This window comes from Peromyscus eremicus, chromosome 9 (genome assembly GCF_949786415.1).
Source record: "Peromyscus eremicus chromosome 9, PerEre_H2_v1, whole genome shotgun sequence".
Lineage (NCBI taxonomy): Eukaryota > Metazoa > Chordata > Mammalia > Rodentia > Cricetidae > Peromyscus > Peromyscus eremicus.
This window is the reverse complement of record NC_081425.1, coordinates 75,714,397-75,741,735: the sequence shown is the minus strand read 5'-3', so window position 1 is coordinate 75,741,735 and position 27,339 is coordinate 75,714,397. Positions and strand designations below refer to the sequence as shown.

Here is a 27,339-nt window from a genome sequence, read left to right as displayed (position 1 = left end):
ATATGAATAATGCCTGACCGGTGAAGCCACAGGAGACTATAATTAGATCTCATGAAATAACGGTCTCAAATTATTTTTAAGTGCTTGTAATTTTTAGTAATACTTAGGCCCAGGCACAAACAACAAAAGGCAAGCTCAATGGGAGTGAGTCTACTATGAGAACAACAGGGCACTTGACATGTGTGAGCCCAGCCTGGGAAACTCTGTATTGTTTAATGAAGCAGAGCAGCTGCCTCTTCTTCACAGTGGGAAATAAGGCCACTAGATAAGCTCCTGGTGTCTGTTTCCTGTTCTGGGTGGCTCTGCAATCCACTGAGAATTTCACTGCCCTCACCCCGATGTCCCATTTCCTGTTGGTTCCCCCCCCCCCCCCCCCCCCCCCCCCCCCCCCGCTGCTTCTTCGGCTGCCAAACCAAATCAGTTCAAACAGATAAAGACTCAGTTAATTCACTGAGCAGCCTGGAGCTCCTGGGAAGGAACAGCTTCCTGAATTGCTGTGTAAAGGGCACTGGCGATTCTTCTGCAGAATAAAAACTGGGTCCGTTTCTCCTACACCAGCTTTTTAGGTCTCTACCCACAGAGCAGGCCAGCTCTCCTTGTCTTGGTGCTGTGGCTCCACGGCTACAGAGGAGCCGGCACAGCGGCCAGTGTGGGTGGTGGTGGTGCACGTCACGCGCTCTGGACAGGCAGTCCTGATACGTGATGACGTGAATCAAAGGGATGGATTCAGAAAGCTCTCTCCTGCTAAGGATGTTCCCATGTTTCAAGTGACTTGATAGAGCACTTGAGAAGTTGAAAAAAAAAAGCTTCACTATTGCGTTCACTATTGCTAGTGTTGACTCTAAAACACTGAACACCTTGTCTTTTAGCTAAGGGTCAGGAACCCAGGCTGGCCGAATCCTTCTTTATCACTGCTAATTTTAAACTCTTTTTTTTTTTTTTTCTAGGCAGGGTTTCCCTGTGAAGCACTGGCTGTCCTGGAACTTGCTCTGTAGCCCAGGCTGGCCTCAAACTCAGAGATCCACCTGCCTCTGCCTTCGAGTGCTGGGACAAAAGGTGTGTGTCACTACTGCCTGGCTTAAAACCTTTTAAGAAGACATAAATCACAGCTAAACAACTTGGAAAGGGTCTGCCTTGTCTTTGTCTTTGGGAAGTGTGTGACATTGGAGAGTCAAGAATTACGAAAGTCTTTCTTTCAAGGCTACAAAGGAATAGTGCAGAGCTGACATTACCTCATCAGGAGTGTCTAACAGGCCCCTAGCCATTTGACTGAGAACAAGATTTGGGTAGCGTTTGGTTAGTCCCTGTTCCTGTGCCCTAGTGAACTTGAATCACAGGGAACAGAAACTCAGATGTATGTTTCTGGGGGTCCTAGCCAGTGTTCTTGCAAGGCGTCTCTCTTGTGTGAGGCTGCCGACCACAGGCTTCTCTGGGGCTCAAAATGGCTTGCTTTCCACATAACGAGACAGAGGGATAGGAGCCTGGGCCAGGCTGTAGCTTTAGCATCACTGAATCAGCCTTAGCATCCATTGAATACAGCTGGCAGGTTAGGGAAGGCCAAGAACATGCTTGGCTCCAAGGCAACTTAGAAGGATTTACGGAAGGAAAGCTACAAACTACAAAATTTCTAGACGCAGATACAGATTCAGACAGGCGAAGAGCAGGTGAGGCCTGGGGGGACAATACGGCCCATGGGGTGGTGAAGTGTCTACAGCAGCAGTCCGTTCTCAACCTGTGGGTCACGACCCACTTGGGAGTCGACCGATCCTTTCACAGGGGTCGCCTAAGACCATCAGAAAACACAGATCTTTACATTACGATTCCTAATAGTAACAAAACTACAGTTATGAAGTAGCACCAAAAGTCATCTTATGGTTGGGGTCGGCACAATGTGAGGAACTGGATTAAGGGTCTCAGCGTTAGGAAGGGTGAGAGCCGCTGGTCTAGAGAAGGAGGCTGCCCAGACTGCTTAAGGACGAAAGGGCGCCTGGGAGATCCCCCACCTCAGCATACCTGAGGAGACCGGTGGGGACTTGGGCTTTTGTCCCACAGGTCACAATCCTTAGAACGAAGAGCAGGCAGGGCAGTGGGCCCAGGTGCTCTCTGTGTGAGCAGTGACGTGAGAAGGACTCCAGTGTGGCCTCAACCTAAGTCTATTTGAAGGCTTTTAGTAAGTGACGACATACGGATTATCTTATCTTTAAAAATGGGAAAGGGCTCTTGTATTCTGAAACAGGCCTACCAAGGTGCACGGGTGGGGGGAAGGAGTCAGGACGGGGGATATGGCAGCCTCACCAGCACAGACAAGAAAGCTGTAAGGCTGCCTAAGGAGAAAGCGGCGGGAGGACAGGGCTTCGGGAAGGCACGCAATTCAAAGTCTGGAGTCTAACTGAAGGACAACAAGAAGAATGTACCTCAGAGAACAGAAGCTCTCCATCTGGGTCACGGCCTAGCACCAGGGGCCGTTCCAACAACACAAGATGTGCGTGGTGTTGAGAGATCAGAAGTACAAAGAGAAAACGTTAAATAAAAGGGTTTGCTTTTATTTAAAATAAAATGCATTTATACAGTCTTTAAATCATGGATTATTGGACAATACTGTTAAGTCCATCCCTCCCTGGCGCCCTCTGGGCTCGTGAGCTAGGAGTTTCCTAACTAGCACCAATACAGATTGTAACAGCGCAGCAGACCGGACACAGCCAGTCCAGGCGTTAGAGTTAAGGACATCGTGGCAAGTCATGACCATCACGAAGGCATTCTTAATTTAGCAGATACCGAAACTGCATATTAATTATACACTTTAAAAGCATTTAATTAATGCAAGGATGCTACATTTAAGCCATTTCCTAGTTGTGAATAGTTTTTAAAAAAACTGTACAATTTTATAAAATTTGTGTTTGTACATTAGTTACACAAAATGCATACTTCATAGAACTTTACTTCATATTGTAACACAAAGGTTGCATATTTTAGGCAGATAGTGAATATGCTGGTGAATACTAAGAGTGTTGTAATACAGTATGGTGTAAAAATAAACACAAAACAATGTACAACATGCTTATTCAAGGACAAACCCAGCCAGGCACAACAGATCAACAGCGTTTCCTTCAAGGTCAATGACGTCACTGAATACCAGGCATCTACTACAGACCTGATTTTACATTAGGAGAGGGGGCTAACTGGCTACCAGAAGTGGGTATTTCAAAGAGGGCATCAAATTAAACATACATTAAACACATGCATTACACATGATAAATAGACTCGTATAGGTTATGCCCTGGGTAACTTGGTAGTAGATGGCTTGTTTCTTAGTTTGGCTAGTGTCAATCAGTGACAGCTGGTTCCTGATTCGCCCACTACTTCAGATTTCAATCCGTGGCCCTGAGGAACATTCGGTGTTCCACAGAGCACATACTGCATCACGGTAGCAGATTAATAACCGTGCTTGTTAGTGCACACATTAACCGGTCTGATAAGGCAAAGAGTTTTCATGATAAAATGGTACATTTCAAGCTTACTTTATTAAGCAGCATATAAGAAACAACAGCTTTAAAGTTAAATAGTGTTATGGCCGTGGAGTTTCATTACATCCTCTTCCTATTCACACCCAACCGCTGGTGAGTTTGTAGAACATCTCCTCATCTAAACTCTCATTTTGGTCTTTCGCACGAGTCGAGAGAAATATGTAACCACCAATGAATTCATGGACCACCTTGCAGTCTACTTCAGTACAGATGAAGGACAACCGGACCTCATCTGCAAACTCCACAGTGACCTGCAACAGAGACAAAGAACCGTCAGTATCCCCAGGGAACTTCTGGAAGTTCACTTCGTAGGCTGCCACTCCCCGGACTGTTATACAGGAACAGCAGCGGTGTCTGTGTGCCAAAACAATAAAAGAGGCGTATCATCCCCTCCCCCATTCCTTTAGTTCAGTCTCAAGGGATTTAAGCCATCAAGTTCCCAAGTGGTCTCTGGTAATGCAATTAATGAGAACGTCTCTCTCTTCAGGTCCTGGGAGAAAATCTACTTCCTGTGTTTTACTTAACATTTGCTCCAGTATTTAACCTTTAGGTATCATGTTGAAATATTTCAGAAAGATGGGTTTTTCTGACAGCAACTGATACAACATATCCAATGTGCCAAGCTAAACAGTAAGACTGTTTTATACGATGTCCATGTAACAAGGGAAAGGGCACCGTAGTGGCTACAGCGGTGCATGCACCAGGTCTTAGAGACCAGAAACAACCGTTTGAATGCTGAGCCAGTCACTAAGTGGACAATAACCACACCTTAGGCTCCTAAAAGGGACTGAAGTACAGGCAACCTGCTTTAGAAGGCTGTGACGAGGCTCGAGAGGAGTCTAAATGCAAACATCTAGTGTCATGCCTGGCCCAAAGAGGCACAGGACACAAACTCTGACTGCTACTATGAGAAGAAAAATTAGCTATTACAGATAGATTATGAAATAGGTAAGTTTAAGTGAAAAATGAGTAACAACCATATGGTCTATACTTTAATCCTAAAGATTCTTTCTTTTACAATTCATATTATTAGGCAGTCTCCCATAGCCCAGGCTGGCCTCTAACTTGCCATGTAGCTGGAGATGACCTTGCACCTCTGCTTCTTCCAAGTGTCCAGATGACAGGTATGCTCCACACCCAGGGCTTCAGGAACCAGGCAAGCACTCTCCCTCTACCTGAGCTAGCTATCCCCAGGCTCTATTTTTTTTTTTTTTTTAAGTTTTATGTGTACAGGTGTTTTGTCTGCAGATGTATCTGTGAGGCCAGAAGAGGGCATCAGATCTCCCGGAACTGGAGTCATAGGTGGGTTGTGAAACTCCATATGGGTGCTGGGAATTGAACCCAGGTCCTTTGGAAGAGAACAGCAAGTGCTCTTCGCTGCTGAACCAGCTCTCTACTCCTATTCCTTTGTGAACAAATGGAGACACCCTGTGCAGGGCCTCATTTGGACGAGGCTGGAGTCTTGGAAGCTTGGCTACCTACCCAACGGTGGCCTTTGAAAGCTTGTTTGAAGGTTCTAGCATGGGAGCACAGCTGCTCGTATACCCTTGGCAGAAGGAAGGCTTTCTTCTCCCACCAAGAAGTATGAGAGGTGAAGGGGGACACCAGAACTCACTAGCCAGACAAGCCAAATCGGCCCTAGTAGTTAATGGGGTTATCAGGGGCTGGAGAGATGGCTCAGAGGTTAATAGCACCGACTCCTCTTCCAGAGGTCCTGAGTTCAATTCCCAGCACCCACATGGTGGCTCACAACCATCTGTAATGAGATCTGGCACCCTCTTCTGTATACATAATAAATAAATCTTTTTAAAAAAAAAATGGGGTTATCAGATACCAGAGCCAAATCACCTCACATAACCCGATCTCCAGAATTTACAAGGCTCTCCCTCTTTGTTCTTCTTGAGTGCTGCGGACCAAATCCAGACCCACTGAACACCTCAGCTGTTCTAACGCGAGCACTGGCTTACCATTTTGATCTCCCAGTTGACATTCCACTGCTTCATGTTGCTGAACCGCCATGTTTTGATGGCATCTCCCGTGCTGGCGTCCATCCGAATCAACCTGTTGTATGCAATCCCAATAAGTTCTTCTCTCTTGCCGCCTTGAAATCTGTAATATTGAAGAAAAACTCCTCAGAAGGGGGTGAGGTGGGAGAGGGTGGATTTTCTCCAACCCTCAAAACTGAACTACTGTAAGTAAAGATAAATATGCAATATTGTGAGCTGTTAATGAGAAAATGGAAAGCCTAGGAAATACCACTTTTTAAAGTTTTGGTGTAGAAGAAAGAGGTTAGTGTGTCTAAGCAGTTTTCCTTTCAGAGTTTAAGCTCTAAGTCCATGAAGTAGACAACATGCGCAGATCACGGCGGCACACTGACCTCGCGATGAAGTGTGTGATGCCGAACTCAGGCAGAGACTGCCACGCTTGAATGAATCTCATCTTGGCTTCAATCAGACTCATCTGGGCTACATTCTGATGGGCCTCCAAGATTCTTGCTGTTATCTAAACATGATTAAGTATTAATTAGATAATTATATCTTTTGTGATTGGACCGAGATTTTTTTCTTTCTTTCTTTTTTTTTTTTCTTCGAGACAGGGTTTCTCTGTGTAGTTTTGGTGCCTGTCCTGGATCTCGCTCTGCAGACCAGGCTGGCCTTGAACTCACAGAGATCCGCCTGGCTCTGCCTCCCAAGTACTGGGATTAAAGGCGGTGTGCCACCAATGCCCAGCTTGAACCAAGATTTTAACAAGATAAAAATTTAATTATGTGCCCCATCAAATCATATTGAATTTTAATTAAAAATTATCTAAAGCTTTATTTGGGAATTTCAAGAAAGTAACATTGTTAATTTCAGTTTTTATGTATCACACAAGAAGCATTATTAGGAGTCTAGTGTATGACTGCCAGGGCTGAGAAATGTTCCAAGTGAGCAGACATTGGTGAGCAAGGACAAGACAATACATTCAAATCCATATACAGATGCTGGCTGAAGTTCAGAAACAATAGGGCTAGGGCTCAGTTTCGAGACCTGAACACGGAGAAATAGTGAGTGTCTTCCACGTTTCCATGGCAATCAAACAGAATCATTTACCTACATTCATTCTAGGGTGAATTGTCCCATGGCAGGGGTAAGGGGTTGGGTAGGAGCCCTACACTGTTGAATTTCTCTCTTTGTAAATGTGGAGAACTTACCAAATCTCTTACATAGCCTGGCTGCAGATGGCAATGCGAGGAAAGAAAAAGGGAGCAGAAAGAAAGAAAGAAAGAAAAACAAAACAAGAGGAGATCAGGAAAACAGCAATGAAGCAAAGAAAAGCCTGTGGTACCTGCAACCCAAAACTCCAGCGGAAAACCATGCAGAGGAAGAGCACTCGGGTGGAAACCAAGCCAACGAAGGAATGAGGATGAGGACATGGAGGCGGCAGCGGTACTGGCCACACAGAACAGAGACGTGCCACACTGCACACGTAAGTGCCACTCAGAATAAAGGTGGAGGCTCGCAGAAGAAAGCGAGAAGGGGCAGATCTCTTTCTCCCCTCATGTGCCGGTTCTGACAGTGAGGGCAAAGCTAATTATTTTAGTAGCAAAATAAAAACCACTACTCAAAGGCCATGACAGCTTTCTCAGATTTAGTCAGACGGCACAATGCATGTACCACTCCTCAGCAGGGCGCTAAGGGCGCACATGAACACGCGGCCACACTATTCCTTAATTTGCACCGAAAGACAGCAGCCCCTCAATTACCATCTGCTTTTTGCATCCTTTGTCCTGGAAGGAGAAATAAAAGTTTGGCAAACAGGGCGCTGGGAGCTGTGGCCACATATGCATGATGTCTTTCCAGTTTGGGACGACAGGATAACTCTTCTATTTACAGTTAAAACCTCATACTCAAAAGAATCCTGGTAAGTTTAGCTAAAATATGCATAATTTGGGGAAGAAAAGCAGATTGAGTGTCAAGGCTATGCTGATGAGTCCTGTGTCGTGGAAGGGTCTCGTGCCTGTGAGCACTTGGTAGGGTAGGGCCGGACCTTCAGGGGACGAGGCTGAGGGCCTACTTAGAGAAGGAGGGGCTGAAAAGGTCTGTGTGTTTGACTCAGTGAGACCATAGCTCCGGAAAGGTCCTTAACCACAGCCACACACTGCCTTCCTGACACTGGACACAGAACGGAGGATTTTTTTTTTGTTTGTTTGTTTACAACTCAAGACAGAAAACGATCACCTCTGGACACCTGGCATTAATAAAACCACCAAGGTCTGAAATCATTTGAAGAAATCATCTACAGAAACTAGCCTCTTGGCACCCAGCTCGTCAGTGAGTAAGAAGCAGGCCAGTGGCTCCTTCCTTGCCTTCCTGACTGAACTGCATTCCACAAGGCTCCCGGGGCGGCACTTCCGCCATTCCTCACCACTCACTCCCACAGCCAGGGATAAACAATGTCCCTGTCGCTGACTCGGCCTCGCCTCTGAACCGCAGAGACAGACCATTCCTGACTAAAGCTCTGAACATCTTTGTGGAAAGCGAAACTGTTTAGGTTTCATTTAATAAAGCTATGCTTAAATTTAAGGAAGGTAATGTTCTGTTTAATTTGGATTTTAATGTTTTAAAGTGATCCCTTAAAGATAAAAACGAAAGTCGATAAAAATGATTTGTTTATTTTAGAGGTCTTCTCTGCTCCCTCATCCAATCTGAAGTCTGTCCTTTTATGGCGTGCTGTTTAGTGTAGAGAATTCTGGGGGCTCTCCGGTCAAATTCCCCTTCAAAGGACCTTTCGTGATGTACCAAAGTGCCATTTTCCTGAATAGCAAACCTTTTATGGAATTAATTTCCAGGACAGGAATTCCAAAGAGAGTGGACAAAGGCCATGAATTTTAAGTTAAAATTCATCAAACTTTGTAACTCTGTAAGATTTTGTTAGATTCTGTTAGTGTTAAGACAGTGATGGACAACTAACTATCTTTACCACATAACATTGTATTTCTAAAAGCTGGTTAATCTACCTCAGCAAACACAAGTTTCAAAGATACTTTGGGGAAAGTGCTGACTGGGCTTTTTTGTCCTGTTTCCATAGGGAACCAAAGAATCAGGCCATTTCAGTTCTTGAAGGTCCTTGGAGAGAGCTCTCCGTGGGTTGTGTAGAGTAAACAAGCTCTGGGCGCTGCTCCCCAGAGTCTACCCTATTAACTTTATACAAGAATAACAACCAGTTTAAACTGACCTACGCCCCCATTTCCTGTTTTACATTCTACCAAAGCTGGCAGCGTTCATTTAAGAGGAGAAACCGCATTTAAAGCATGTGCACACAATTAGAAAGCCGGCAAATTAAGTACAAGGAAATACCTGTTTGTTCTTATACTTTTTTAGGTAGCGAGGGGACACCAGACACTCGGGGTTGATGTCGGTTGTGATCTGCTCTGGGATCAGCTGGGGATCTGGGTTCAGATGCTGCATCTTCAGGAAGGAGAGAATGTTCTGAACCTCTAAGTTGTAAGAACTGTCTGCCATGGTCTTGCCTTTGGAAGCTAATCTGCAGGCCGCCATCCAGTGTGCGTACTGCTTCTCCTGTTGAAAAGAAACGCTGAGGGATGAAGCCACACAGTGCTCGGGACCTAGGTACAGAATGTAGGACAGCTGGCCAACTCACATGGGAGTCAGAGAAAAGTGAGGTTTAATTGGAAAACTTACACTATCACAACGAAGCCAAATTTCGTTCATGCCCTCTGCAACCGGAATTAGGAGTTTGATGTTAAATTTTTGGCCTGAAATGTTTACATCTGGGGTAACTTCACATCCTGTAATAATAAGTTTAATTGTAAAAGTGCACAAAGGAAATCCTGAGTCAATAAAATAGCCTCATTTTGTGATGTCTTACTATGGTGAATTCTGCCACAGCATTTTAAGAGCACCTCCATACGGTAGGAGGTCACTTGATGTAGCTTTGGTACTCAAATGACAATCTAGAGCCAAGGATTCAGAAATACAGACATTCATGAACTATAAGAATCCAAACGGTCGCCTTGGCCTCCAAGTAATGTTTAAATTAGTAAAGGAAAGGGTACTTTACGTAAAGAGTTATCTCTTCTTTCCAGGAACACTACTACATACAAACAGTCCTTTTGTAGAAGCAAACAAGGGGTAAGTTGTATAGTAAAATTAAAACAGACACAATCTGACTGGGTTCTCGAGGTGATTTAGAGTTAGTAACTCTGTAACTAGCCCTTAAAAAACCATCAAAACCTGAACTAGGCAGTCTTTTCTTCTCGTATTACAGCTAACCATGCTAAGTGGTTGCATTTACCATTCATGCATTTACCATTCATGAGGATTTAGCACAGATTTCCCTTGACCCATTCTCGACATTTTAGCTATTCTCTCCCTAAACCCTGTTCTATTCCAACCTCCATATATATCGCCTTTTCTGCCCAACCGCACCAGCATGGAGTATCTGCTTGGAAGGCTCTTCCCACCAGCCAGCGCAGGCACGCACACACGCACAGTCTCTGCTCTGCAGGCCTCCTGCAGATTTATTTGATTTACTTGGGTGTTCAGATGGAACCCAGGGCCTCTCGCACATTCCCAGCACATGCTTCACAAGTGAACTCTATCCCTCCTTACATCTTGAGCCAGACCCCATTTACACCATGACACTCACACCCTCACGGAAGGACACACAGCAGCAACTCTGTATCACCACCACCTTCCCACACTCCCTTCTAAACTGTCACCGCCCAAAGTGGCGGTGACTTCCAAAAGGTGCTGGGGGCGACAGCAGACACACACTCCACCACTGGACGCCACTCCTGGTCCCCAGATGGGGAGTCAATCTCCTTCCTTCACCTGAGCCAGGAGAAAGAAACGAAGAAGCGACAGAGGCCACCGAAATGGTAAACGAAGCTCTAGCTCCAGCTATAAGCCTGAACGAATAGAAGATGCAGCTAGTGTCTGGAGGAGGCCTGGCTCAGCGGTTAAAGAAGGACAGAGTTCAGGTCCCAACTCACAGCTGCCTCTTATTCCAGCTCCGGTGGATCTGATACCCTCTTCTAGACTACTCAGGCCACTGCATACACACACGCACACTTAAAGATGAGATGAAGCTTTAAAAACAATCAATAAAGAAGCAGAGCTACCAGCTGAGCCCTCACTGAAGAGTGGCCCAGGCTGCAGGTGCTCAGTGAGTAGGCCCATGCCTCAAGTTCCAGCTCCTACTTCTCAGCCCACTTTCAAGAGGACAAGGCAACAGGAAACTCCAGCTGGAGGCTAGACACCTAACAGGGCCATCCTGGGCTTGCCTCAGGAGCTGGGCAGAGCAAAGTAAAGAGAGAAGAACTGGATGAGGAAGAGGGAGACTGGGCAAACAGGCATGAAGAGCAAGCAGGATGCCTGCCAATGATGAAGGGCGAGACAAGAAATACAGACGTGAGACCCACGAGGCTGCAGGTGAGGGACCCGAATGTTCCTGATGCTCAAGATGAGAAAAAAAAGACATCACAAATGCACTTGCCGAGTGAGGTAAACGTGGTGTACTTGAGCTCGGGTCTGCCCAGAGATCACAACAAATTATCCACACGTAACTGAATAACAAACTGGAGAATCAAAATCACCGCAAAGACCCCAAAGGCGTAAAGAGAGCGTGAAGTGCCCCCCACCAAGTGAAGTTTATTGAATACCGGACTGACAGGTCCCATGAGGCTCCCCTACCTTTGAGGTTCATCTGGTGAGCAGGTGTACCACTGGACTCTTCTCGGCTCTTATAGCAGGAGATGGACGTGTCTTTGAATGTGCACCAGTACTGCTTGTACCCTTTCAAAGTCAGCTTTTTAGGCCTGGATAGCAAACAGAATTGAGACAAAAACCACTCTGAAGTACCTTGGTCAGGGCTGTTTTAGTAGTTAAATGTCTCAGTGCTGAAAAACACGAGGCCAACTTTACAGGGCTGCAATCGTCTGCCTTTGGCCAGTTTTTTCCTGGTGTGCTCTCCTCCTCAGTCCACTCCAGGAGACCGGGAGTCCAAACGGCGAGGAGGTAGAGGGCCCACAGCCCCACACTTCTCACTTAAAGGTGTCCCTGTGGAAAGGTCCATGTCCACCCACACTCTGCAGAGGCAGTGAGTGGTGTCCACAGCACTACTGCTGCTGAGGCTTCTGCGTCATGTGATGTACTGGGCATGATTGCCGTGAGAGAGGAGTCAGCCTGACATGGACACACACACCACACCAGAGTCACACACAGAACAAGGCACAGGCAGCCGGAAAGCATGGAAAAGGAAGAGGCTAGATATAGACTTTTGAAATCTCGCCCTTACCGCAGAAGCGTTCCAGACTGTGAGCTATAGTATTTTCAGCCTTGGGAAACTCTAGACCGCAATGGTTTCCCAGAGCATACAGTAGGAAAGCAGACAGTCGGCACCACATCTCCATCTCAACTGCTCAGCTCTCAATTTTGAGGATTACAAATAGACTGCTTAAAAGTCTAGAAAAATTTACTGAGACCTTACAGGAAAGGGTCCAGCAGCACATGAACATAAGCCAATGGAGTCTGGAGCTCTGAGCAAGGACATAACACTGGCATTCACAGGACACCGTTTGCCACTTTTCACGAAGCACAGTGGGGCCAGCCACTACCACCAACTATGATACAATCAGCCTCGATGATTTTTTTAATATGTATTTTTTAAGGTTTATTTATTATGTATAGAGCATTCTGCCTGCATGTGTCCCTGCAGGCCAGAAGAGGGCACCAGATCTCATTACAGGTGGTTGTGAGCCACCATGTGGTTGCTGGGAACTGAACTCATGACCTTTGGAAGAGCAGTCAGTGCTCTTAACCACGGAGCCATCTCTCCAGCCCCCAGTCTCGATGATTTTAAGATCAAATAAAACAATGATTATTGTGGTTTTAGTTTAGTGAACATGAATATCTTAATTTTTAGTGTTCATCTAATTGGTAAATCTTACAGATTTATTTTACAAATAATTGACAAAGTTACTGTAAACTTAAATGTGAACATGACTATAAAACTGACAGCTCTTACTGACATTTGAAATCTCTCCCACTTTTGTACTTACTTGAAAACTTTAATATAGTCAGCGAGTTCTGGAATTGAAGTAATGTCACCCTAGGTAAAGAATTAAAATAATATTTTTCTTAATCTTTTAAATTTAGTTTGGTATCTGATTTTAAAAACTGCTTATTTAGTATTCAAAATACAGCTGTTAAAGACATAAATGATATGATCATATTACATGGTCTTGTTACAAAGGCATTTTCAATTATACAAAGTTGATAAGAATTTGAACAAAATGACATCTGTACAACTCCCAAGAATGTATTCTTGCTTCTAAATACAGCCAAAATGGTTTACAGCCACACATGGAAATACTGTAAATCATGATGCACTAAGAAAAATGTCTTCGGCAAGAACTCATTCTTTAGCTTTAAAAATAAGCAGCTTTTAAGCTATTGTGCGGCTCCTTCTCCTTCTTTAGTGTATCAATTAAGCAGACTACCTAACACAACTTGACGTTGCTGTCCCCTGCAGAACCGCCTTCCCTCGAACAAGTGTTTAGACAGCTTCAGTGTGGGAGGCCCGAGGAGCTGGTAACGCTGTTTCCTCAGGAATGGGGTGGAGCCAGGCCCTGGGTGGATCCTCCCACCACAAAAACCTTCTCTGAAAATCCGTGACTGACTCTGAACACTTTCTCCCCCTTCCAGAGGCCTTCTCCGGCAATGGAAAACCCACAAACAGGCAAGCCTCAAATAAAGTCACTCATCAGCTAGAGATCCACCTTACCACCAGAATTGTGGATGCTTTCCCGCCTTCCAAGGTGATCTCCAGGTCAGAAAGGGCAGCGCCAACTTCATCGACGTCTCTGTCACTGTTGTTTAAATGATTTTCTGACGTCATGATTGACAGCTTATTGATATGATACTGAAACCACAAGAACATGCTGTTGAAATGACTGTTCAGCGGCAGAACTTTAAGATGAAATTACTCCCTGACTCTACATTAGCTGTTTTTGAATCTGATTTGCAAGGACAAATCGTCAGGGAAGGAGGGTGGAGAGCTGGAGGCTCAGAGGCTAGCCGCACTGGCTGCTGGAACCGTGAACTCGGGTTTGAGTTCTAGCACCCAGGCGGCAGCTCACAGCCTTCCGTAACTGCAGGTCCAGGGGATCCAGCGCCCTCTTCTGGTGCCCACAGACACTGCATGCACATGAGCACAGACAAACTGCAAAACTCCTGAACACATCAAAGTAAGCAAAGAGTCCTGAAACCGGAAGGATGAAAAGCAAGGGCCATGGCACCTGGGATCCGTGTGACAGCCCTGCTCAGAAAGACTTATCCAAAATGAGCCCAGTACCTGTAGACACAATGTATTCTGTTTCTGCCTCCCTTGGTGTGAAGGGGATTTATAGGTCTGCTACTACATTTACACTAGTGAGTTTTGGTTGTTTTGTTGTTGGGTGGTTGATTTCCTTGTGCCTAGAACAGGGCCTTGTACAGATGCACATCCCATGAGGGCTCAGGCCATGCACTTCTGTAGGGATGAACTCACCGCTTGTACTCTATCCCTGGAGAAAACGAACCCTCACTGGCCCACAGTCCTAATCGCTCAGGAGAAAAGTACTGCTATTGTAACTTCAGGAGAAGTGGAAGCCAGCTCCACTTTCCCAGTTCTGTTTTCAGGGCTTCATAGCCTCAGCTATCTAGAAATAAGAAACTCTGTTCATACATGTGAACAGAATGTGTGAGTACAGTCAGACAGCCGGAAACGGTCTTGGGTACAGAATTTTCTAAAGTATAAAATAGTTGTTTTTAAACGCACTTGGTGACTCGGGATATTAAAAATCTGTTAGGTTTTGATGTCAAGTCTGAGAGATTTTGTGGAGAGATCAATAGAATCTGGTGTAACTCTCATTAGCTGCCTTTCACAGCGTAAGAAGAGGCTCTGACCTTCCGAAGGATCCATTTACCTGTAAAGCCTATCTGTGGGAGCACTCAATGTTTGGACTCAGTAGTAAATGGTTACACCTTCAAGGTGGGCAAACACGAGATCTTCGCGGTGACAGAAACTTCTGTGATAACCACTGAGAACACGACAGGCAGAGACTGCCAGGGATGGCCTCAATGGTGAGAGACTATTAAGAATCATGTGGAAAGCTGGTTAAAAACACAGGCCTCTCCCTCCATTCCCTGCCCCGTCACCCCAGAGATCTTGGCTCAAAACTCCATGGCTTAGCTTGAAATCCACCATTTTTCAAAGCACTTGGACTGGTACTGCTACAAAACGCCCCGTTACCATCTTATTAACTTTGCAACTTTTATGTTTTTTTATCCAGTTTATTCCAAATTATTTTCTTTCTTTTTGCTATAGAGTAAGCCTGCTTTGGATCTGGGTGCCCCAGAGACAGAGCAGCTCAATGTGTGGGCCACAGGGTCCTCACCATACTTTCTTCTCAATGGTGAAGAGCAGAAACATGAGCTCCAGTCAGTGTGGTCACATGGGGAAGGACAAGAGTCTGTCGTCTTCTTACCAAGATGGCTCCAACAGTCTGTAGGTCAGTCTTTTGGATTTGCACTTCAAAACTCCCTCCCTCCCCCATATTATATATAGATTTATTCTTTCTTTCTTTCTTTCTTTCTATCTATCTATCTATCTATCTATCTATCTATCTATCTATCTATCTATTAAAATGGTCCAAGTCTATCTATCTATCTATCTATCTATCTATCTATCTATCTATCTATCTATTAAAATGGTCCAAGAGGGCTATGCTTTGAGGCCCTTCGATTACTGGGAATAGAATCTAAGGCCTGCTAGGATATAACTCAGTGGCACAACGCTGAGTTAGCATGTGCAAGACTTTGGGCTCAGTCCCTAGCACAATACCAAAACAACAACAAAATGATAAACTAACACTGTTATAAAATTAAAACCTATGGTTTTTCAGATATATTTTACATGACTTGTACTTGCTTTTGGCAAAACTTCCACCAGAAGATGCCAGAGTCTGTGTCCAGAGGGTGAAAGATATATTTAAAGAGTCACTCAAGTGGGAGACTCCCAGGAAACTGTGCCGAGATTTAGTTCAGGAAATTCTCCAGACAGTCGAAATGACCCGGAAACTGTAAGAATCTTAACCAGCTGCTTAGTTAATTCTCTGGAATAGCTGATGAATTCACCCGCCTGCCCACCAGCAAGGACTTGCCACGTGCCCTCTGCTTTCCAACAGTGACCCTGGGTTGTAACTGAACTTCCTGGCCGGGCGGTGGTGGTGCACGCCTTTAATCCCAGCACTCGGGAGGCAGAGCCAGGCGGATCTCTGTGAGTTCAAGGCCAGCCTGGGCTACCAAGTGAGTTCCAGGAAAGGCGCAAAGCTACACAGAGAAACCCTGTCTCGAAAAACAAAACAAAACAAAACAAAACAAAACAAAACAAAAAAAAGTAACTGAACTTCCTGGTGCTTTGGTGCATTTGGAAGTCTGAGAGCATTTTTGTGTCTGAGAAAAGAAGTAAAAATCTTCACAGTGAGAGCTTCTTCACTGAGGGCCAGTCTTTCTTCTCCTGCTTCTATTTAAAGATTGTCAATTGCACTGGGACCTTAGGGAAGACTAGAATCCCAGCCCAGCCCAGGAATACTTGCCAAAGCCCCACTCAGACACAGTAAAATCTGAAAGATTTCATCTGGTGACAGTGGACCTCACTGCTTCTAAGAACACTGATTAGCTAAAGCCATTTCAGTAATGGGAGTGGGTAATTAATTTTTTAATAAGTACCACTATAATTCTGAAGCATGTGGTATCCAAGGTCCACATTTGTAAAAATACTAGTTAAAGAAACATTAGCTTTATACTTAATAATTAATACTGTAAAAACATTTATGTTTATTCTAGTCTCTTGAACTCTCATTATTTAAAGATGTTATTCTGACACAGCCAGTGTGCAATGTGCCTTATCATCAATTTAATATCATTAGTACTTTTTTTCTAAGAGAAAACTGAGTTAACTTCAAGTTACTATCCATTGGGAGGGAAAAGATTAATTTTTCCACAAGATACAGGAAAGTAACCAAGGTATCACTGATTCTTCAATACATATATCTGTATATTTAAGATCTATTTATTTATTATATATACAATGTTCTGCCTGCATGTATGCTGCACACCAGAAGAGGGCACCAGATCTCACTAAAGATAGTTGTGAGCCACCATGTGGTGGCTGGGAATTGAACTCAGGACCTCTGGAAGATCAGCCAGTGCTCTTACCCTCTGAGCCATCTCTCCAGGCCCAATTCTTAAATATTTTAAAACAACAACAAAAATAATCATTAGCTGGGCTGTGGTGACGCAATCTTTAATCCCAGCACTCGGGAGGCAGAGGCAGGGGGATCTCTGTGAGTTTGCGGCCAGCCTGGTCTACAGAGTGAGTTCCAGGACAGCCAGGGCTACACAGAGAAACCCTGTCTAGAAAAACCAAAAGAAGAAGAACTAATCCTAAACATTTTTGTTTCACTTTCGTAAATGTCCACTTTCAATGTTTAAAAATGTTCATTTATTGAGAGTGTGTGTGAGTGTGTGTGTGCATGCATGTGCCGTGTGTGTGTGAATGTGTGTGTGCATGCATGTGCCGTGTGTGTGTGTGTGTGTGTGTGTGTGTGTGTGTGTGTGCGCGCGCGCGTGCACATGAGGTGAGAGGACAGCACTGAAAAGCCAAGTCTCACTCTGCAGCCCTAGCTGCCCTAGACTCACAGACAACCACCTGCCTCTGCCTCCCCAGGGCTAGGACTAAAGGTGTGCGCCAATGTGCCCAGCCTCAGAGGATTTTTGGGAGTTGGTTCTCTCCTTCTACCAAGTAGGTCCTGAATACCAAACATGGGTACCATGGTTGGCAGAAAGCATCTGCTTTCTGGGCCATCCTGCCAGCCCCACATGCCACTGTCTACATAGCAAAGAACACTATCAAAAGCCTGTATAACATCGACACCACTCTCCTCTTTCCCAGTAAGGATTATCCACTGTTTTCATTACCTGCAAGGCTGCAAACATCATCATCTCTTCTTCGGTGCATTCAATCTCTTCCAGCAGAAGAGCCCACTTGGCCTGCTCATAAAGCTGATTGATTCTGATAGCATCATACTGCAGAATGAAGGAAATACGGGCTTTAATACACAGACTTCAATACCGCAAACTTCTCAATGTTCAGTCTCCACTTTTGAGGCTGGAGAGATGGCTCAGCCGTTAAAGAGTCCTTACTGCTATTGCGGAGGAATGGAGTTCAGTTCCTAGCACCCATGTAAGATGGCTAAGAACTGCCTGTAATTCCAGACCCCAGGGAGTTCTGATACCTCTGGCCTCTAGGGCACCTGTGCTCACATACACCTAAATTTTAAAATAATAAGTCTTAAAATAGCCTCTCTTTTTAAATAAAATTATTGTATTTTATGAGGGTTTTGCTCTTGTGTACATGTGTATACTACATGCATGCCTGGTGCCTATTGGGTCCCTGGAACTAGAGTTATGGATGGTTGTAAGCTACCATGTCGGTGCTGAGAACCCAGGTCCTCTGCAAGCACTCCTAACCAGTAATCCACTTCTCTAGTGCCCCTTCCCCACCTTTTTTGAGACAAAGGTCTCACTATGTAGCCCTTGGTTGACCTTAACTTGCTGTCTAGACTAACTAACTAACTTTGAATTCAGAGATCTGCTTGCCTCTGCCTCTTAGGTGTGGCCATTCAAAGCTTGTGCCACGATACACAGTTAAAACTCATGCTTAAAGCATGACAAAAAGTGAGTATGTCACTTTTTTCAACTTTTTATTATCAAAATGGTTAATTCTAAAAAAGGAAGAGATCTATTAGTGTTAGCTATGACTATAGATACATGTAATTTTCTATTCAAAATGACATAAAATTTGACAAGAAAATTACCCAGGGATGTAGCCCAGTAGGTAGAAGGGGTTGCCTAGCATGAGAGAAGATTTGATCTCTAGCATTGAAGGGAAAAAAGGAGGTCCATGTAACAATTGTTGCAGTTTCAATGGAAGAAATCTAACCTGAGGAAGGATGTGGTAGCCCATGACTGCTCTGTTGGCCCTTGGGAAGCTAAAGGAGGAGGATCCTTGGTTTCTAGGCCAGCCCAGGCTGCAGAGCGAGGTCTGGTCTCAAAAACAAAGATGATAAACCCCACAAAAATGGGTACTGTGCAAGGCGGCGGTGGCGCATGCCTTTAATCCCAGCACTCGGGAGGCAGAGCCAGGTGGATCTCTGTGAGTTCGAGGCCAGCCTGGTCTACAGAGTGAGATCCAAGACAGGGACCAAAACTACACAGAGAAACCCTGTCTCGGAAAAAAAAAACACCATATATATATACATACATACATATATATATGTATGTATGTATGTATATAAAATTATGTTCACACATAATGAATAAAAGATGAGACACTAGATTAGTGGTTCTCAACCTGTAGGTCCTGACCCCTGTGGGGTTTAGACAACCCTTTCACAAGGGTGGTCCACAACCATTGGAAAACCGGTATTTACATTATGATTCATAACAGTAGCAAAATGACAGTTATGAAGTAGCAACAAAATGATTTTATGGCTGGGGGTCAGCACAACATGAGGAACTGTATTAAAGGGTCACAGCATTAGGAAGGTTGAGAATCACTGCTCTAGACAGAGTACAATTCAGACATGAAGGAGATACAGGGGGGCTGGACAGGCTCTGTGCCCCGTTCTTGGGAAAAAACAACTAGAGATTTTTACAGCAAAGTTAAAAAGTGAAGTTAGAGCACAGCAGACTCACCCAGCACAGAAATCAAGTAACAATGGTTAGCTATTAGGAGGATAAAAAGGAGATGATAAAACAATACAAAGCCCAGCTTGGTGGCACACACCTTTAATCCCAGTACTCGGGAGGCAGAGGCAGGCAGATCTCTGAGTTCTAGGCCAGCCTGGTCTACAGAGTGAGTTTCAGGACAGCCAGGACTACACAGAGAAACCCTGTCTCAAAAAACCAAAAATAAAATAATAAAAATAAAATAAACAAACCCCCCCAATAATACAAAGAATAATTTTTCAGAAACTATTCTTTACCTTAAAATATAACTGCAGATGTTAATTTTTTTTTTTTTTAAAAAGCAACTAGTACCTTTGAAACACATTAAAATGTGATTGCCTTATCAAAAGGAAAAAAAAAACCTCAACCATGCTCCCAACCTAGGAAAATACCAGATTTACTCAGAATACAAACACCTTTGCCTTCAGGTCTGGGTTTTAAAATATTATTCAAAACTTGCTACAGTTTCTTAATGCTCAAATGAGAAGGGAAAGAGAGGCAGAAAAGATCCCTCTAGATCCTTGGTACCTTTGGGTTCAAATCAAAAAAGCTGTAGTACTTGAATCGGAGCAGCAAGGCCTCATTCTCCTTCACATCTTGCTCCATCAGCGATCTCGAGGAATCCAGCCACCTGGACGGACGCATTGGAGAAGAGCACTGAGCAAGGCCGCCACCGTCAGCCAAACACTCCCCCACCAGGTACATCTGTGCTCATGCCTGGTCTCTAGAACTTACCCTTGGCCAGGCCTGGGGATGTACGCCTTTTTAAATCCCAGCCCTCAGGAGGCAGAGACAGGCAGATCTCTGTGAGTTTGGGGCTAGCCTGGTCTACATAGAGAGTTCCAGGACAGCCAGGGCTACATACAGACACCCTGTCTCGAAAAAAAATAAAAACACTTACCCTTGGTTGGTTTTTGCTTTATCAAGAAGAGCTTGAGGCTTGAACATCTTTGCCAGTATCTCTGGTGACGTTACCGGCTGACTGACGGCAAGTATCCCGGGGTTGCCTTCTGACAGGGCACTGTCACCAAACCAGGCAGAAGTCGGTGACAAGGGGCTTCCGTCATGAGCGTCATAAGTGGGGGTCATTGTTTTACTGTAAAGTCCAGGGCTTGAGTATATGCTTCCTAGTAAGTGAGAAGAGGCGGCTGTGAGGGGGGGCTCGGACTCTTAGCTCAAGAAGGACACACACTACGGCAGGAAGCACAGTGAGCCACAAGCTTCAATCTGGAAGGAGAGCTCAGCACATTAGCTACCTGCCTCAAAACACAAAGTAACTCCGCTCGTACAACAGAACACGCAGTACCAAAGCCGTGATGTGATTGAATTGGCAAAAACTCTGAGGAACTAGGAAATAAGGCTGTAGCTGAAGCGCACAGACTGACACTTGTGTGTGTGGCTGTGGTGAGGCTCACCTTTCAGAGGGCCAATGTAAAGAACATCGATGCCTATAGGAAAGGAAAGAAAGGAATTGAGAAGGCAAAGGAAAGTCAACACCAGAAGACAAAGAATGGAGAGGAAACGGGAAAAGGGAAGCAGATTCGCCCCAACTGTGAATCCTGAGTAAGCGTATTAAAACCCCGGGAGCTTCAACATAAACACAACACTATTTTGTCCAGTGCACAATGAAGCTGGGCTTTCATCAGGCCTCCCGTGATTTTGTTTCTATGCAGCTGCACTAAGTCAGAGGCGTCACCTCATTTCTCTAAGGACCCCTCAGTATGACGGGGCTGGGCACACACTAGAGGCCACACAAAGAAAACACACTGGCTAATGATACAACACATGCTCTTTCACTAGAATAACAGAATTAAGGGTATCAAAAACATGTCTTAACTCTGTTATATTATATTTGGTCCTGTCCTGTTTTCTGAGACAGGGTCTCACATGGTGGTCCAGGCTGGCCTCCAACTTAGGGCGATCCTCCTGACTCATCCTCTGGCTATGAAAGAGAATGTGCAATTGCTGTTACATTGTTACTGGATGTGGAAGGAAGAGGGTTAACCCACTCTCCCCAGCTATCTAACTGAAGACTATGCTTAGGAATCCTCCTTCCTCCCACTCCTGTGCCCACACAGAAGCGATAAGAAGACACAGTGTAACAGAAGGACTTTCACTGAACGGAAGCAGATACTGTCAGCCAGCCATATCTGATCTGATAATCCCTGTGTCCTGGGTTGTGCTTAAGCAACCTGTCGATCGGATGCTGTGAGACACAGAGAGGAGGTATGAACTCTGCTTCAGCCTTTAAAGGAGACACTGGACATAGGCAGTCCTGAGGCACTGTTGTCTAGGGGAGTCATTGTCAAACTTGAAATCATGGTACTGTGGACGGGTGCAGTGTCCATACTTACCAAAGGCAGAAATCACTTCTCCAGCTCATCTGGGCAGTGATTCTGCTAAGGGAGTACATATAAATGCAGTATGGGAGAATATTAACTAATAGGCAGAAACCTGTTTACTTAAGAACAAAAACAAAAACATTTGAACCGGGCAGTGGTGGTACATGCCTTTAATCCCAGCACTTGGGAGGCAGAGGCAAGTGAATCTCTGTGAGTTCGAGGCTAGCCTGGTCTACAAAGCGAGTTCCAGGACAACCAGGGCTGTTACACAGAGAAACTCTGTCTGGAAAAATCAAAAACAAAAACAAAACCATTTGTTGAATAAACCTTTCACTAAGAATGTCAGAATACTGACATTTTTTCCTAGTGTGATGTACTAGAATTATTTAGAGCTGAGTAAAGTTAAAATTGACGACTCTACAAATTTTCCAACACAGAAAGTAAGTTAATAGAGCCCACTCTCAATCTCCTACAGTCCGCATTTTACATATCACAGTTCCTATCCATCATACAGATACCACGGGGTAACAACTCATCTAGTGTCCCAACAAATCTATTTTCACCCTGAGGAACAAAACTGGGGCACAAAGGCTAAAAGGCTTGTTCGCGATCAAGAGCCAGCAAGCTGCGGGGCCATGCTGGGAACTAGCCGGTCTTGGTTGCTTGCACACTGCTTCATGAAATACAACTCAAACCACTCCCAACCCATGTCTGTCTGACTGCTTAGAATCTCGGTGGCGAGGCAAGCGAAGCTTCAGTGAACAGCTTTGGACTTATTTCCCAACTCTAGTTGCGCTGCTGGGTCAGAGGGTAGGCATAGTTTAAATTCCTTCAGGGCCAGCTCAAAGGCCAAGCCTAACTTGTTTTCCTATCTGCCTGCTTTTCTATCCATTTCAGCAGGAATCAGAGTAAGATGAAGTAACAAATTTAGTCAGCAACAAAATATGGAGAGAGAACTTAAAAGCTAAACCAAGAGTTCAAAAGGAAAATCGTCCAGAGAGCACTATATTCTGGGCTACTACACACAACTGGCCCGAGATAATAAAAGCCGCACGTGGCTGTTGGGAGGGCTGCTGCGTTAGGACACAGGAAAATGACCACAGACAAAATGCTGATGTGCAGTGAGACTCTCCAACGTAAGGGCAGTATCACTAAAGACCAAAACATAAATAAGAAGGAACAGTCTAGGCATGTGAAAAATCAATAGACTAAGAAGAGCTAATGGCTAGTACATCAAATACCATTCTACCATCCCAGTGTTGATAGCATCTGTCCAGGAAATGGGAAATAAAGTAACTCTGAGATACTATTTGTCAAAATGGTAAAAAATGTATAAAGACTGACAATACTCAACATTGGGAAGAATGGATGAAAAGGTGTATTCATGGGAATGTGAACTACAGCTACTATGTGGTAAAACACCACACAGGTAGAGAACAGATAAATAAAGCTTTTGTGTATAGAAATTTTTGAGAGCATTTAAAAGGGCTTGGGACTCTCTGCTTTGCCACAGAAAAAGCACCAAAATATTAGTCAGTGAAAAGAAAAAATCAATGCAGTATATATTAGAGTCTTTCTCTGTGAGCTTGAGGGCTACACAGGGAGTCCCAAGCTAGCCAGGGCTGTATAGTGAGGCCTTGTCACAATAGAAAAGAAAGAGAAGGAAGGAAGAAAGGGAGGGAGGGAGGAAGAAATGCAGGGAGAAAAGGGCACCATCAAGCTGTAGTCCAAACTGTTACAATAGAGTCATCAAGAAATGGCTAATTCTTGGGGGCTGCGGAGATGGCTGCGGGAACATCTGCTGCTCTTCAGAGGACCCGAGTTCAGTTCCAGTCCCCATGTCAGACAGCTCACAACCGCCTGTAACATCAGCTCCAGGGATCCAACACCTTCTTCTGGTTTCCATGGCGTGTACACATGCACGCACGCACATAAACATTGGATAAAAAAAGAATATGAGGGAACAGCCAAAGAATAAGTTTAAAAGGAACCTTCACCACTGCCTTAGCTTAATATGAGTTTATTATAATTAAATTAATATTCAGAGTATGACTTCTATAATTGAAAATACAAGGCTCATTAGAACATATTACTGATGGAAGGAAACACAATACATATAATCCCACTTTTGTTGGAAAAAACAAATTGAAGAAAATTTGAGCCTTCAATATTTGAATATTTAGTGTATGTGTGTGTGTGTGTGTGTGTGTGTGTGTGTGTGTATTGCTTTTGTTCTTTAAAGAACAGGTTTAAAATATTTTGATATTTAAAATGGTCAAGATCCAGTTAGGAAAAAAAATTGCATCCTATGTAGATAATTTTCCTAATAAAGTGAAATAGAATATTTATTATATTCTATATTAATGTAGATACTCGACTTTTTTCCTTTCCTAGATGCCTTCTCATTTTATTTTCAAGAAGAATTTGTTTGTTTATTTGAGACAAGATTTCTCTGTGTAGCCCTGGCTATCCTGAAACTCACTCTGTACACCAGGCTGGCCTCAAATTTACAGAGACCCGCCCATTTCTGCCTCCTGACTGCTGGGATTAAAGGCGTGCATCACTGCTCTCAAGAAGTTTCTAGTAAGATAATTTCCACTTGTATAATGCATTCTGATACTAAGTTTCTTTGAAGATCTTGACCACACTGCAGAAAGTGTTCTTTCTTTGAAAAACTGCATGCAGTCAGTCTGGTGTGGTAGTGCAGAACTGCTGATCCCAGCACTCGGGGGTCCAAGGCAAGGATGGTCCAGAGTTTGAGGTGAACTCTGGCAACATACTGAATTCATGACAAGTAGGACAGTGTAGCTGTTAGAATTTATAGTGTGTTGGCCAGGCAGAGTGGACTCTGACAGATACGGGTTACATACATATATATAGTCTTAATAAAAATGACCTAGTTGCATTGATTATACGTAGCTACATGTTAGCTGTTACACACCAGACATCTAGGCGGAGGAAGATCCTGGAGGGCTTCTTTATGATTTCGTTTACCACCCCTTTCTCTACCAGAGCATCTTCTAACAGGGGAATATCAGTCTAAATTACCATGGCTTAATCATAACCCAAAGCCTAAGCATCAGTAAAAAACGAGCTGTTTTGCATCAGCTCAGCCAGCTTTCTTAGTCTGTCACTATTAGCATAACTGGGGAGTAGTAGGAAAAAAGAGCCTAAGTACTAATCCACGCTAACAGTACCCTGTGCTTCACATTCCGCTACCAACTACATAAACAAGGTTTTCTTGTCTTTCTCACACTCAGAAGCTATTTCTAGCCACTTCTGGATAACTGAAACAATCGTGTGTCTTAGAATTCCTATGACCCTTGTAGTCACCGTTGGTTTCTGGGCTAGAAAGCTCACTCGGCTCACCCAGACGGACAAGATCGTCCACGCTGCAGTTTCTACGTGGATGATCTCAAACTGTTCTGATTAATACACAGTGGACAGTGTAGATTCCTTAAGGAACTGAAGTTTATTTCTTTTTCTTTAAAGTAATCAAAGTTTAAAAATAATCAGTAAAAGCTAGATTCTGGCCTTTGGCTACTGGAACACTGCTAAAATTCAGGGTCTCTGTGTCCTCAGTAAGGGCGGGGGAGGGGCATGTGGCTAGACAGTCAGAGCTTAGGATGGCTCCAACAAACCTTGACTCTCTTTCCTCGGTGTCTGAGCCCAGGCAACTGACTCCGCCTGAATTTGTCCTGCTACCTGTTAGTCAGAACTGAGGCCAGAGGTAAACATTAGCATTGCATGTCCTGTTGGGGAAAGTGAGTCGCTCAAGGAACGTGGCCCTCAACAGCAGCAACCTTTCAACACAACTCTGGTTTTTCCTTTCTTTTTTCTTTCTTTCTTTTTTTTTTTTTTGATTTGGGTTTCTCTGTGTAGCCTTGGCTGTCCTGGAACTCATTCTGTAGCCCAGGCTGGCCTCGAACTTACAGAGATCCGCCTGCCTCTGCCTCCTGAATGCTGGGTTTAAAGGCGTGCGCCACCACCGCCCGGCTTGGTTTTCCTTTCTTAAAAAAGATCTCCTGAACGGGCCACAGAGAGGGCTCAGTGGGTAAGACTGCTCTTCCAGAGGACCCAGGTAGATCTCCAGCATACACAGGGCAGCTCACAACTGCCTCTAACACCAGTTCTAGAGGCTCTGACAGCCTCTTTTGGCCTCTGTGAGCCCTGTACAAACACACATGCATGTAAAACACCCACACACATAAAATTAATTAAATACATAAATCTCAAAATGAAAAAAAACAAACTTTTTAAAAAGGTCTCTTGTAAAGCTGTCCAGTAGTGTTCTTAGGACACTCAGCTGTCTGAAAGTCAGGCCTGAGGGAAGAGCTGAAGAATGACACACAGTCCAAAAATAAAGAGCAGATGCAGTCGGAGTGGAAAGGAACTAGCCAGAAGTGAGCCAGGAGGAGCAGATCATGAGTTCTAAGCTAGAGTGAAACCCCACTGCTCCCCCAAGAAAAACCAACAAAACAAACGACCCTGTACACCCACCGAACTACTCAAGCCAGTTTAGTTGTTGGAATAAAGCTGGAAAATACAAATGCAGAAGGTGCAGGGCCTAGGATAGCTAAGTTAATAGTTCTGGGGATACGATTTTTTTAAAAAAAGCTAAAACACCTTCCTAGCCGGTGAGGTGGCTCAGGCCTGTAGGCTGCTATATGTGTGAGATCAGCATGGTCTACATAGCAAGGCTCCACTCAACTGAAAAACAAAGCCAGCTTGCTGAATTAACTGAGGATCAGTAATTACAAAGGACTGTGAAGAAAGAGATGTAAAAATCTGGACTTTGGCGACTGGGGAGATATCTCAGTGTTTAGGAACTCTTACTGCTCTGCTCTTCCAGGGCACCAGGGTTCTGTTCCTGGCACCCCCGCAGGGTGGTTCACAACCAGCAGTAACCCCAGGTTCAGGAAATCTGACAGTGGTCTGGCATCTTTGGGCACTGCACACATGCCCCACCCACCCCCTTACACAAAAGGATTCAGAACTCTGGCCAGCAGACACACTAGAGGGCTTTTAGTCCTACCTGAAAAAGTGAAAAATGTATGTATTTGTTTCGAAGACATTACGTGGCCCCAAAGTATCCCTCCTTTTGGTTGGAAGAGATCTTCCACTGTTACCTGTAACACTGGCTGACTTCTGGGGCCACATGCAGTCCATGTGCTCACCTGAGCTCTCTGATCCTGGCTCTAGATCAGAGTGCCTACACCCATCTTCATCATTTGCTAGAGTGGCTAACAGAACTCGGAAACTCTCGCTACATCACTAATTCCTAACGAAAGGAGTCTATTCAGGCACAGGCAGAAGGAAGAGACGCATCACGTGGCATCTACCCTTTTCCCTGGAACACTCTCCACAGCTCCTGAGTAAGTTCTGACCTAGAAGCTCCGCCTCCCTTTCCTTTGGGTTTTGATGGTTCCTGCTTATCACCATGGTTTTGTTGTGATCTTGTGACTGTTCTCCAGGGACAAAAAGGGTCAAGTTTGGTTCCCAATGTGGCAGCATTACGAAGCAGCAAGATGCTTCAGAGACAGGGTCTAGTACTGCTACTCAGGTCACTGGATCACTGCCTTCAGAAGGACCTGAGATGATCCTTGTAGAATTCGGAGATGCTCTCTTGAGGGG

General features: G+C 44.6%; 1 protein-coding gene across 3 annotated transcripts in view; it reads right to left on the bottom strand.

The window, feature by feature from the left end:
• Nucleotides 1–2,518: 2,518 nt before the first annotated feature.
• The window catches only part of Fermt2 (FERM domain containing kindlin 2), an 83,447-nt gene continuing 58,626 nt past the window's right edge, over nucleotides 2,519–27,339 (bottom strand). For 2 of the 3 annotated variants that reach the window (XM_059273767.1, XM_059273766.1), the window contains exons 5-16: nucleotides 20,779–20,811; nucleotides 20,265–20,490; nucleotides 19,892–19,994; nucleotides 17,552–17,659; nucleotides 13,314–13,451; nucleotides 12,589–12,638; nucleotides 11,222–11,346; nucleotides 9,209–9,315; nucleotides 8,864–9,085; nucleotides 5,902–6,026; nucleotides 5,492–5,633; nucleotides 2,519–3,775 (exon numbers count right to left, since the gene is read on the bottom strand). In XM_059273767.1, coding sequence (XP_059129750.1) covers nucleotides 3,602–3,775; nucleotides 5,492–5,633; nucleotides 5,902–6,026; nucleotides 8,864–9,085; nucleotides 9,209–9,315; nucleotides 11,222–11,346; nucleotides 12,589–12,638; nucleotides 13,314–13,451; nucleotides 17,552–17,659; nucleotides 19,892–19,994; nucleotides 20,265–20,490; nucleotides 20,779–20,811 — 1,553 coding nt within the window. In that variant the 3' untranslated portion in view covers nucleotides 2,519–3,601. The remainder of the gene's footprint in view (nucleotides 3,776–5,491; nucleotides 5,634–5,901; nucleotides 6,027–8,863; nucleotides 9,086–9,208; nucleotides 9,316–11,221; nucleotides 11,347–12,588; nucleotides 12,639–13,313; nucleotides 13,452–17,551; nucleotides 17,660–19,891; nucleotides 19,995–20,264; nucleotides 20,491–20,778; nucleotides 20,812–27,339) is intronic. The other variant, XM_059273768.1, reaches the window with a different exon arrangement.